The sequence below is a fragment of the Thunnus thynnus genome, chromosome 18 (genome assembly GCF_963924715.1).
Source record: "Thunnus thynnus chromosome 18, fThuThy2.1, whole genome shotgun sequence".
Lineage (NCBI taxonomy): Eukaryota > Metazoa > Chordata > Actinopteri > Scombriformes > Scombridae > Thunnus > Thunnus thynnus.
In genome coordinates this window covers 2,739,500-2,751,995 of record NC_089534.1, presented here as the reverse complement: position 1 = coordinate 2,751,995, position 12,496 = coordinate 2,739,500, and the positions used below count along the sequence as shown (strand labels likewise).

At 39.9% G+C, this 12,496-nt stretch overlaps 1 protein-coding gene across 1 annotated transcript in view; it reads left to right on the top strand.

The window, feature by feature from the left end:
* Positions 1 to 12,496, top strand: part of igf2r (insulin-like growth factor 2 receptor) — a 53,845-nt gene that overhangs the window by 8,092 nt on the left and 33,257 nt on the right. The window contains exons 3-10 of the mRNA XM_067573156.1: positions 2,782 to 2,900; positions 5,773 to 5,871; positions 8,028 to 8,160; positions 8,912 to 9,023; positions 9,747 to 9,855; positions 9,957 to 10,116; positions 12,005 to 12,197; positions 12,360 to 12,463. Coding sequence (XP_067429257.1) covers positions 2,782 to 2,900; positions 5,773 to 5,871; positions 8,028 to 8,160; positions 8,912 to 9,023; positions 9,747 to 9,855; positions 9,957 to 10,116; positions 12,005 to 12,197; positions 12,360 to 12,463 — 1,029 coding nt within the window. The remainder of the gene's footprint in view (positions 1 to 2,781; positions 2,901 to 5,772; positions 5,872 to 8,027; positions 8,161 to 8,911; positions 9,024 to 9,746; positions 9,856 to 9,956; positions 10,117 to 12,004; positions 12,198 to 12,359; positions 12,464 to 12,496) is intronic.

The window sequence follows — 12,496 nt, the reverse complement described above, 5'->3', positions numbered from 1 at the left end:
TGATCCAATAGTGATAAGAGTCCTGCTGTATCAGAGGGCAAGACATTTATACAAGAAGTTACCATCTGTATTTGTATTAAGGAGGAATAAAGAACGTTAAACAAAGCAAGTTCAGCGTCTGTTTCCTGACAGTAAAAAAACAGTTTCATCTAGTATTTCTGTCTTTGTCTGTAGTTGAAGAGTGAAATCTTTTCCTTGGAGTGTAAACAGGTTTATCTGAAGTGAGAGTTTTTTTTTTTTGATTGCAGCCATAAAGATCTGAAGAGGTCGATATCACCTTTACACAAACCTTTGGACATCATCTCCAAAACACACAGAGAGAAATCAAACCTCAGCACTAAAACTCTGTAATCTTCACATTAAATGTCTCCAAAATGACTCAATGAACGAACAGTTACTGAAAATACCAGTGCTGACTCACTCCAGCATGATTACTGGATCCCAGTGAACTCAGCTGTTTGTTTAGGAATTATATTAAAATAATAATTTGATTTATTTCCAACCAAAATCTCTGCAGGTCAGAGAATTGGTAAAAGTACACTGGATGTCTGAAGAAAGTAGAAATTTGTAATAAACCAGTTATTTTGTCTGACTGTGGACTTGTGGAGATCAATTTGAAAAGCATTTTAACCCTTTAACATCCTCCCGTTTTATAGAATTATCACCTATTTGGCACACTGAACTGGAAAAGCTTCTAACAGAAGAACTGTAAGGCCGTGATGCCTGTATGTATGTATATATATATATATATATATATATATATATACATATATATACATATATATACATATATATGCTGTTCTAGTTTCTGGAAATGTGTTTGTTTAGCATGCAGCTAAAACACAAACAAAACTACATCAGTTCAAATAAGGCTGTTTTTGGTCGTCGTCTATAATGAGTCATATTTGAATAACAATAATTAGGACATGCTTTATGCCAGAACTATGCAGAACAACATAAACCTTCTACATCTTGTCTGACCTTATGGGAACACTGGTGACCCTGAACCTCTCCACTCATCTCCAATTGGCCAAATGTCTTGTTTTGTCCGACCAACAGTATAAAACTCAACGATATTCTGTTTACATAAAGCAGAGAATAGTAGATAATCCTCACAGTTGAGTAGCTGGAACCAGAGAATAAATAAATCAGTTAAAGAATTATTGGATTACAGAAATAGTTGCTTGTTGTTGCTGCAGCTCGCTGGCGTCTCAGTGTGTTACTATTAAGAAACCCGTCTCTATATTTAGTAATGGTGAAAGTCATTGAGTGTTTCCCAACAGCTGACAACACAACTGAAACTAACTGCAGCATAAACTTTAAAGTCAGTTAAATCAAAAAAAAACGAAGCAAACGGACACTTCAGAGGTGAAATCAAGCTGCTTTTTTCCTGAATCCTCTGCAAAATACGGAAAGCTGGGAAATTAATCTCATGTTTTTTTCCAAAAACATGTAGAAAATACAAAATTACAGGTTGTATTTAAGATAAGTTAATATAACTGATCCCATGCAGTGACATTTAAGTGTAGTAGAGATTAGTAACCTCAAAAAAAAATAGCAGAAATGAGCATCTACTGTCGACCCGACGCAGCGTGTGGTTAATAGAGTCCAGTAGCTGCTGTACAAACTTCTTCCTGTTTAGGTGAAGCTGCAGCTAAATGTTTTTGTTTTCTGGTTGTCAGACCTCCAGGAAGGAGGAAACTGACTATTCATTTATATAGATTATATATATATAGAGAGACATATATATGTTGTTGATTGTTGATGCAGCGTTGCAGACGTTTAGCTCCTGAAACAAACGTTCAGACATCAGTGATTCATCGTGTTTCTTGTATCTGACCTGTTGTGAGTTTATTTAACCGCCTGAGTCTTAAATCACATTTCAGAACGTTTCCCACCGCCGTGTGTTCCCCTTTTTTTTTCTGTGTGTGTGAATCCAGATGATAAATGAAGTCTGTTTGCTGACAGCAGAGATATGAGGGTGTTATGGTTCAGAGGTTTATTTAGTGAGAGTTACGGAGCAGTGGGATGAAAAGCCTGAGAAACTTTTCATTTTTTCTTCTTTTTATGTCAATAACAACATGAGACACAACACTACTGTCAGGCGTCATCACCACTTTATCACTGACATGCAGAATCAGGCACAGAAAGTCTCTATGGAGCTCTGCATCAAAATGATCATGTTCAAGTTAATCATTTTGTCTGTAAAGTCTCAGAAAACAGTCAAAAGTCACTGTTTTAATTTCTTACAGCCCGTTGTGACGTCTGCAAGTGTCTATTTTTGTCTGATCAACAATCCAAAATCCAAATATCTTCAGTTTCAGTTTAGAAACACACAGAAAAGCTTCAATTCTCACTATTGTGAAGCTTTTAACCCATAAATAATTGACATTTTTGCTTAAAAATGACTAAAACAGTTATTTGAATATCAAAATAGTTGCAGATTACTTTGATTGATTAATAGACTGATCGGTGCAGCTGTAATAGTTCATGTGCGGTTGTTTATGAAAAGTAAAGAATAAACAACATAAAGAGTAAAGATGAGATATTCAAATACATGTATAATAGAAATAATAGTAGAAACGTCAAGTCTTTCCACCCCTTTGTATTGTAATAATTGTAAATCTTAATTAAATAATGAGTTCTTGTCATTATTTACAACATATTCAACATGACTCAAATCCTGCGTGTCTGTTTAACTCACTAAGGCTTTGAAAAGATATGAAACCACGTTATTTCCCTGTAACTGACTCTGTTTTACTGTCCTTGGTGAATATACAGGTGATCTGTCCCTAAAGAGGCTCTCCGGCTCGGTGCTGGACTTCAACACCACAAGAAAATGTCCAGGAAGTGACAACAACATTCAGACCAGCATCAGCTTCCTGTGTGGGAAAACCATGGTGAGACTCAGACACGACACACAGCAAACACAGTGTTATAAACAGATGTTTGAAGCTTATTTTTATTCATTTATTTTATTTTTTGACCTTTATTTAACCGGAAAAGTCTCTTTTACAACAGTGTCCAACAACAGCACAAGTAACAGACATAAAAAATGCATAATAATTTATAATGAAAACACAGAATAAATGACAGAATCATAATGTATGGAACATATCTACAGCCAAACGCTACCTTCAAGTCAAACGTCAGGGCTTCAGCCTGCTATGAACGCTTTGTCTGAACTGAGAGGCTGCATGAAGAGCCAATATAAGATCAATAATAGTCTATGAAACTTGGCACATTTGTACAGTTTGGGGCCCTGAACATTTTCAGAAATGGAGCCGTCGCAAAAACGCCTTGTGGTGGCCATGGCGACCAATTTACTTTTCGCCATAACCTAATTATTGTATATTGGATCATATCTCCTGAACCAAACATATAACACAGAAAAAGTGATGTCTACCCCCATGTTCTGATGGTCAAGGATTACAATGATACCATATACAACATCATTAACTGTTCAGGCGAATAGTTAATTCATTGATGCTGTGAGAAGGTTCTTGTCCCATCCAACATCCACTCTGTCGGCCCTTTGAAGTTGCTCTTTGATATAAAGTGTGAAGATCTCGCTGGAAAAGTCGTTGAAGGTGATTTCAGCAGGTTTATGACTGCTGACCCCTCTAGTATCTGGACCTGACTGTCTGAGACACTGATGATACTGTTCCCTAGGCAACTTAACAGATCAGTCTTGTTTCCCAAGTGTAGTCCACCGTGATGAGGGGGGGGGGGGGTAGGCCTGATCTTCGTGTTTTGAGGAAGTTTCCCATCACGGGTCTGACAGGCAATGCTTATAATCACCCAGAGAGTTGTTTTAAATTAAAGACTACATGAAATATGCTTGAAATTTAATCCTGCAGCTTCTCAGATACCATTAACTATTCACCTGAACAGTTAATGATGATGTATATGGTATTATATATATGTTAGACATCACCTTTTCTGTGTTATCATGTCTGGTTCAGGTGATGTGGTGCAAAAATACATCATTCGCTTATGGGTGGAAAGCAAAATGGCCACGATGGCTGCAACAAAGTGTTTCATGCTTTTATGAAGAAGTGAACATAATTTTCACACCTGGACTATAAGGAGGTTTTTTTTGAACTGTGAATCATGCAGAGATATTCCAGTAGAGCCTCAGGATAAACATTCAGACCTGGAAATATGCAGAATTTCTCCCCTTTAATGTGTAAAATTATTGATGAACTTCCCCTTTAAGCACAAATAAAGCAGATGTTGTACGTGGCAGCAGCGTAACGTCGGCAGAATTCTGCTGTTTCATTTAGTTTCATCATTATTTAAATAAGTGAGAAGATGAAGCCTCTGATATGGGAGATGCTGTTCATCTATGGAAACACACTTTAGTAGTAGGTTAACTTTTTAGTTTATAACAGGAAGATCAATACAATCCAGGAGTGTTTTGGCCAGTGAAAGATGTCATGAGATGTTTATTACATGTGATTTCTGACACTCTTCACACGTCAGAAAGGTGCAAAATAATAAACTTCACTCGTCTGATCATGAAGTTCCACAAGCTCATAAACTGTTGTGCAACATCGAGGAAACGTTTTGTGCTTCGCTGTATTTTAATCAGCTATTTGTTCGTTATGACTTGCAAAAAAAAAAAAAAAAAAAAATGGAACTGAAACAGATAATTTTATTAGAGTGAAAACCTTCCTCTGAACCCTGAAACGACTGCAGGAGCAGCAGCAGCTGTCTGTCAGCTGCAGTGGAAGGAAGTGAATCTGTAAGTGGAAATAATGTAGAACAAAAAAACAACCTTCTGCTCTGTTTCTGCTCACTGGAGTCAATAAGCTTGTCTCTGTGGTTTTCGGGGGCGACATGACATTCATGTGTGTCATTTCCTGTCATATCACACAGAAGATCATCATCATCATCATCATCACTAAGTGTCAGTTTTTAAAGTCTGAAGTGAAGAAATGAAACTTGATGTAAAGAAGAATAACACATGAAGTTATGAGAGTAAAAAAAAATCTAAATAATATCTGATTTATAATAAAAAAAATGGTGATATTGTCACTCTTAAAAAGACACTGGAGCCATATTGACAAACAAATAAACATAAACTTTAGTATGTTGATGTTATTTAAGGCTCCGACTAATGATTATTTCATTATCAATTAATCTCCAGATTATTGTCCACGCTGACGTCTTCAAACGTCTGACCAGCAGACCAAAATATTTAATTTACAACTATATGAAACACAGAAAAGGTTTTTAATTAATCATCAGTATCTAACTTTAATCCTCTGACTGTTAAAAGCTCATCAAGGAGCTCAAACTTAAAAGCTGCATTTTCATTTCTTTACGGAAAAATCAGTAAACAAAGAAAGAAAAATGAACATTGTGACTAAAAACAGAGAAAGTTCCCGGTTTGACTCCCCGGAGCAGCTGGTGAAAGGTGGATAAAGGGACGGGAATGGAAACATGTTCTCTCCTCTCTGTCTCTCTCTCTCAACAAGTGCTCTTATGAAGCACTTGAACAAGCGCTGAACCCTCCAGCTGCTCCACAAGCATCATACTGCGGTTGAGCTGTGCAGAGTGTGTGAAGTAGAAGAGTCTGAGAAGAGTGAATGTTATTTTTTTTTGCGGATTATAAAGGAAACATTTTCACATTTTGCACACAGTGGCTCACAAGCATAAACTTCCCCTTTTATTCCTCTGCATGTTTTAAACTGTTGATTTCATGCTGTTGATGGAACAGCACTACAGTGAACTTGTTACTGATGTTGATGTGTTTGTGTGCTGCAGGGAACCCCGGAGTTTGTCGCCGTGTCTCAGTGTGTACATTACTTCGAGTGGAGGACCTACTCTGCCTGCAAGAAAGATAAATTCAAACCACACAAAGAGGTACGAGGTGGAACATCTGAGAAGCTTTTTATGTGTTAAAGAGAAAGGAAGTGTCGCGGCGTCTTGTCGAAGGTGTTGACTCAATATGTGAGAGACGGGAGAGGTATTTCAGAGGAAACTGAAACTTTTCTTCCCACTCTTGTGGACACACAGAGTTTGTAGCATGTAAATGTGGGCGTAGAGGACGTGTCACATGTTTTCACAATGTGAATGTGAGCTTATCATGGAATTATTGAGAGAATGTGTGAAATGAATTAAACTCGCCGTTTTAGCCAAAGATGTCGTCCGTTTGTTGTATAAAGGGCAAGCAAGCTAAGTTTATTTATAAAGCACCTTTCACAAACAGCAGTTATAAAGTGCTACCCAGTCAAAGAAATAACATAAAATAAAATGATATAAAATAAAATAAACCAGATAAAATACACAAGTCGAGCAGATAAAATGGACAAATTAGGATAAAATATCACATACAAATGCTTGTCTGAACAGATGCTGCTTTTTAAAGGAGTTTATATTATCCAAAGGACCTTAAGCTTGCTGGAAGGCATCACCCCCCCCCCCCCCCCCCCCGGGTCTTAAAATGTGTACGAGGTTCACTTAGAAAGCTCTGGGTGGAGGATCAACTAGTGGTGTAGGGGTGCAGAAGGTCATGTAGGGCTCTATAAGTGAGCACCAACATCTTAAAATGAATTCTAAAATTCACTGGAAGCCAGTGCAGTAAGATTAAAATAGGAGTTGCATGTGACCATCTGTTGGATTGTGTTAAAAGCCACCAGCAGCAACAGCAGTAGCAGCAGCAACAGCAGTAGCAAAAGCAGTAGCAGCACTAGCAACAGCAGTAGCAGCAATAGCAGCAGTAGCAGCAGCAGTAGTAGCAGTAGCAGCAATAGCAGCAGTAGCAGCAGCAACAGTAGTAGCAGTAGCAGTAGCAGTAGCAGCAGCAGTAGCAACAGCAGTAGCAGCAGCAGCAGTAGCAGCAGTAGCAGCAGTAGCAGTAGCAGTAGCAGCAGTAGCAGCAGTAGTAGCAGCAGCAGCAGCAGCAGCAGTAGCAGCAGCAACAGCAGCAACAGCAGTAGCAGCAGTAGCAGCAGTAGCAGCAGCAGCAGTAGCAGCAGCAGTAGCAGTAGCAGTAGCAGTAGCAGCAGTAGCAGCAGTAGCAGCAGCAGCAGTAGCAGCAGCAGTAGCAGTAGCAGTAGCAGCAACAGCAGCAACAGCAGTAGCAACAGCAGTAGCAGCAGCAGTAGCAGTAGTAGTAGTAGCAGCAGCAGCAGTAGCAGCAGCAGTAGTAGCAGTAGCAGCAGCAGTAGCAGCAGCAGTAGCAGCAGCAGTAGCAGTAGCAGTAGCAGCAACAGCAGCAACAGCAGTAGCAACAGCAGTAGCAGCAGCAGTAGCAGTAGTAGTAGTAGCAGCAGCAGCAGTAGCAGCAGCAGTAGTAGCAGTAGCAGCAGCAGTAGCAGCAGCAGTAGCAACAGCAGTAGCAGTAGCAGCAGTAGCAACAGCAGTAGCAGCAGCAGCAGTAGCAGCAGTAGCAGCAGTAGCAGTAGCAGTAGCAGCAGTAGCAGTAGCAGTAGCAGCAGCAGCAGCAGCAGCAGTAGCAGCAGCAGCAGTAGCAGCAGCAGCAGTAGCAGCAGTAGCAGCAGCAGTAGTAGTAGCAGTAGCAGCAGCAGTAGCAGTAGTAGTAGTAGCAGCAGCAGCAGCAGCAGTAGTAGCAGTAGCAGCAGCAGTAGCAGCAGCAGTAGCAGTAGTAGCAGTAGCAGCAGTAGCAGCAGTAGCAGTAGCAGCAGCAGTGTTTTGGACAGTTTGTTTGTTGTATGGAAGAAAATCCACAGTCCTCCTTCTGTGCAAAAAAAATGTATTTAAAAGTTTATCTGAAGCTGATATGAAGCTTCAAATCAAGTAGATATCTTTCAACGTTACAGTCTTTTTAGTGCCAAAGTGACTTTATTTGACGTAAGCGCATTCAGAGACCTGAACGCTGAAACAGGAGAAACTTGTCTCCACTAAACTCTACACACTGATCCTTTAACAAGCAGAACATTTTAACAACCAAAGATCTGATCTTTGTGTCAATGGACAAAAACTCCAAATGCGACTTATAATGATTAGAATAGTATTTATTTATCAGTCTTTGTGTGTGTGTGCGTGTGTGCGTCCAGGTGCCCTGCTTCGTGTTTGACGCGGACGGTAAGAAGCACGACCTCAACCCTCTGATCAAAGTGAGCGACGGATATCTGGTGGACGACGGCGACGACAGCATTGACTTCTACATCAACATCTGCCGCAGCCTCAGTCAGTATCTGGGGGGGGAGGGGGGAGGGGGAGGGGAGGGTGGAGAGATGAACGGATGAATAAATGACATAATAGACCGATCAGATCAAATGTTTGGTACTAAACCAACAGCGTGTTTTTATGTTCATTTCAGTTCTGGGAAAATATTGAATTTGATTTCCGGTGAGTTGGAAAATAGACACCACAGAAGAAGAGATGATAAAGTCTAAACAAGGGGAATTTGTCTTTTCTACATCACTGTCTCAATTGGCTGACAGGCTTTTATTCTCATTTAGCATTGCATATATTTTCCCTATAGAATAGTCAGACAGACATGACCAACATGTTGATATTTTTTACATCTTCTTCTTCCTGAAAAATCCAGAATCTATGATTATATGCTGGACACCAGATGTTTCCTCCTTCACTGTAAAGTTCTCAGTGTTTGTGTAACTGGAGACTTCAAGTTTTTACACATCACACTTGTGTAAAAGTTGAATATTGGACCAGGATCGGCTCCAAACTAGTTGTGATGTCACAAATCCTGCTCGTAGACCGACCTCTTAAACTCAACGAGCTCAGAGAAACTTTCCTCCTTCAGCAGATGAATCGTTCTGCACAGAGACTTATATTTGCTGTGATAAATGTCATATGACCCACAAGTCCTATGAGCCAACCACGAATATCCAATAACTTAACTGCTAGAAGCTTTATTTTGACATGTATCACCAACCACTCACTTTCCATCGTCTCATGTCCTGCTCTGTTTCAGACCGTCCAGATAAACCCTGTGAAGCAGGAGCTGCAGCTTGTCTGGTCACCAGTAGCGGCTCCTACAACATGGGCTCACCTAATAAATCTCTGGAGCTGCTGTCCAGCGACAGGTACCGTCCAGCACCGGTCTGTCCTCCGTTTGGATCTGTTTCACTGCTGTCTGTCTGGAGAAATCTTCCAAACAGTTGTTGCTTTGATTTTAGGCAAAGCAAGTTTATTTATGTAGCACATTTTATACAAAAGATGAATTAAAGGTGTTTTGCATAATGCATTAAAGTTAACTTTATTCATAAAGCACAAATCAAGGTGCTTTACAATGCAAGTAAATGAGAAAAAAACAAAACAAAATAGAAAGTTAAAAACAGGAAATATCAATATAAAAAAGCCATAAAAAGACATTAAAATGTAAAAGAAAAGTTTTTTTTGAAATAAATGCTTTTATATTGTAGATTTGCTTCAACCATTTCAGTTTTTAAATAAAAAGTTAATGTTAATGAAATCGTCCGGTCCTTGTTGAGCTGCTACAGTAATGCTGTAGCAACCAAATAAAAACATCATTCTAAAACACTTTTAATCAGAAAGTTACCTCGGATACAAGAAACAAATATTATATAATAAAAACTGTATATTCCCTAAGTTAAATTATTAATAAATACATTTTATTCTGTTATTTTGTGGTGCAGGGATGGAGGAGAATACAGTTATTGAAAATTAGTTTTATTTCTTTAGAAGAAATTATTGTAAGAGATTATAAAAAAATGAAAAGTATTTAAAAAAAAAAAGTTAGTTTTAACTTATTTCTCATCTCCTCACTTCCTGTCTTTCCTCTCCAGACTGAGGTTACAGTATGAAGTCAGCGCTGACTCGACTCCTCCAGAGATGTGTAACGGACACCATCCCGCCGTCACCATCACCTTCATCTGTCCGTCCAGCAGACATTCGGTCGGCGACTCGGAGCTTTTATTCTTTTGTCTTCTCTTGCCCTGTTTTTTCGCTGACGTTTATGTTTTTAATACGTGCGGGGTTTTCTCTTTCCTTCACAGGGCAGCAATCCTAAGATGACAGCGGAGTCGAACTGTCGTTACGAGGTGGAGTGGGTGACTGAATACGCCTGTCACAGAGACTATCTGGAGAGTCACAGCTGCAAACTGACCAGCGAACAGCACGACATCTCTGTCGACCTAACGCCTCTCACCTTGACCTGTAAGTAGTCACTGTACAAACACGTCCTCATTCCTGAAACGCACAAAAGAAAAAGATATTTCTTCCTCATGTGGGCATGGAAGGAACAATCTGGAAACCACAGCGAGCCAAATACTGGTACATAAACCTGAGAAGAGTCTGTTAAAAATGTGTTTTGTGTCGTTTACTGAGGCTCAAATTATCCCTTTTTTCTCTTTCTCACGGCCACTAGTGCCACTTATTTTTATAGCCGTTAGAGGAAGTAATGTATGAGTAAACTGTACTGACCTTCCTGGTTTTTATCAGCTCATTGTTAGTAATAGAAGGAGCCTTTTTTCCACTTGTTGCCGCAGTCTGTACACATGATGAAGGCTGCAGTTTACTAGAAGTACCTTATCTCTTCCTGTTAATACAAGTGGTTACATTTGAGTGAAAGTCTGAAGCAGGTGATTTTCAGAGATTTTTTTTTATTTTTTTTACATATTTTGTATATTTTAAATCAGTAGTTTCCTGTGGAATTTTGTTCTTTTCCGGATTTTCTTAAACATCATTTTAGCTACAGTATAAGATAGAACTGGACACCAGATTTATCAAAATACCACAATTATCAACCTCTCAACAGCTTATAACTACTCATGACTACAGCTTTCCTGAATGAACTCAGTTTAATTAAACTGACGAGCAACAAGCAGCAACATCTAACCAACCAATCAGCGCTCAGTCCTGATAAGAAGTCCAGAATATAACGTATAACTCTTCCCACTTTAATTGATCAGAAGAAACATATCAGCAGTGAGTGGCTCCACTTCACTCAGCTGCCCGTCAGACCAGCTTGGATCCGGTTGGATCCAAACAGAGCCGGGGATAACGTTAGCAGGGAGGCTAGCGGAGGCTAGCTGGCTGTGCTTCCCTCCGGTCATGCTGCGGCTAACGCTCCGCTAGCCTCTCAGCTAACGTTAGCCCCGGCTCTCCGCGTGGAAACAGTCCATCGAGGAGCTGCTACGTTCGGCTGCAGAGATAGGAAACACTTCGGCTGACAGGATGTACCACTCTGTTTGGAAAAAAACAACTTCTTTTTGGTTTATAACGGCGGTTGGCAACCAGCGTATTAGGTGCATTACCGCCACCTTCTGCTCCGGAGTGTGGACCAGAGATTAAATCCTACACATTAATCCTGTCTGTCTAATAAACTCAATGAAAACTCTACTGCTGCTCCCACTTGGCAGGTTCATTAAAGTTTTAATGTTGAGCTCCTGAACTCCAGTCTTCCTAAGTTCTTCTTTCATATATTGTCTTTCTTGATCATACTTAGTACAATCTATGCTTGCATGCATAATAGTCTCCTCAGCCAGCTGGAAAAAAATATGTGCATATATCGGTATCGGCCACAATGAGTTGGAAACATCAGCATATCAGATATCGGCAAAAAATCCAACATCCATAGAGCCAATACATGAAAGAAATCATCATCCACTGATGAACCTTTATTCAAAATGTGACAGTTTATATATATATATTTTGCACTTTTATCCAAAACTCTTTACCATGTTTCTGCTGCTCATTCATCCGTTCACACTCACACTCACTGATGGCAGCGAGCTGAACCATATCATCAGGATTTTGGGTTCAGTATCTTGGACAGGAGGAGTCGGGGATCAAACCTCAGACTTTCTGATCAGAAGAACAACCCGCCGATAAAATGATGTTTACTAGAAATGTTTCATGTGTAAAGTTACAACAGTAGTGGTGGTTATATTTAGAGTAAACAGTAAACTTTATTCTAACACTAATATTGAGACTTAGATAACAGTGATGGTGATAATAAGTCAGTGTACAAACATATATCAGCCTGAACTGTCTGATTGATGCCGTTTTTTATGTGTGTGTGTGTGTGTGTGTGTGTGTGTAGCAACAGACCATCCATACTACACACACTCTGGGACCAGTGACAGCGGTGAAAACTACGTCTACTACCTGAACGTGTGTGGAGAGATTCCCACCGAGGAATGTGGCGCGACAGGACAGTTTATATCATCCTGTCAGGTGAAGAAAAGCGGGGACGTCAAGAAGGTGGCTGGAAAATACCAGAACCAGACACTACGGTAATATAAATATATGTGTGTGTGTGTGTTAGTCACTCAGTCCGTCATGTGTGTTCGTCCCAGCAATAATCCAGCAGCTAAAGTAACTTCACATTGATATCGGGTCATAAATTAAAGTCTTTAACTTCTCTGTTTCTGTTTCTGTGTTTTCTTCCTCTGTAGTTACTCAGACGGAGATCTGACTCTGATCTACCCGGACGGCACCACCTGCTCCACAGGCTTCCAGAGAATGACCATCATCAACTTTGAGTGCAGCAGGAACGCAAGTGAGATGAAGTTTCAAAGATTCTCATCACACC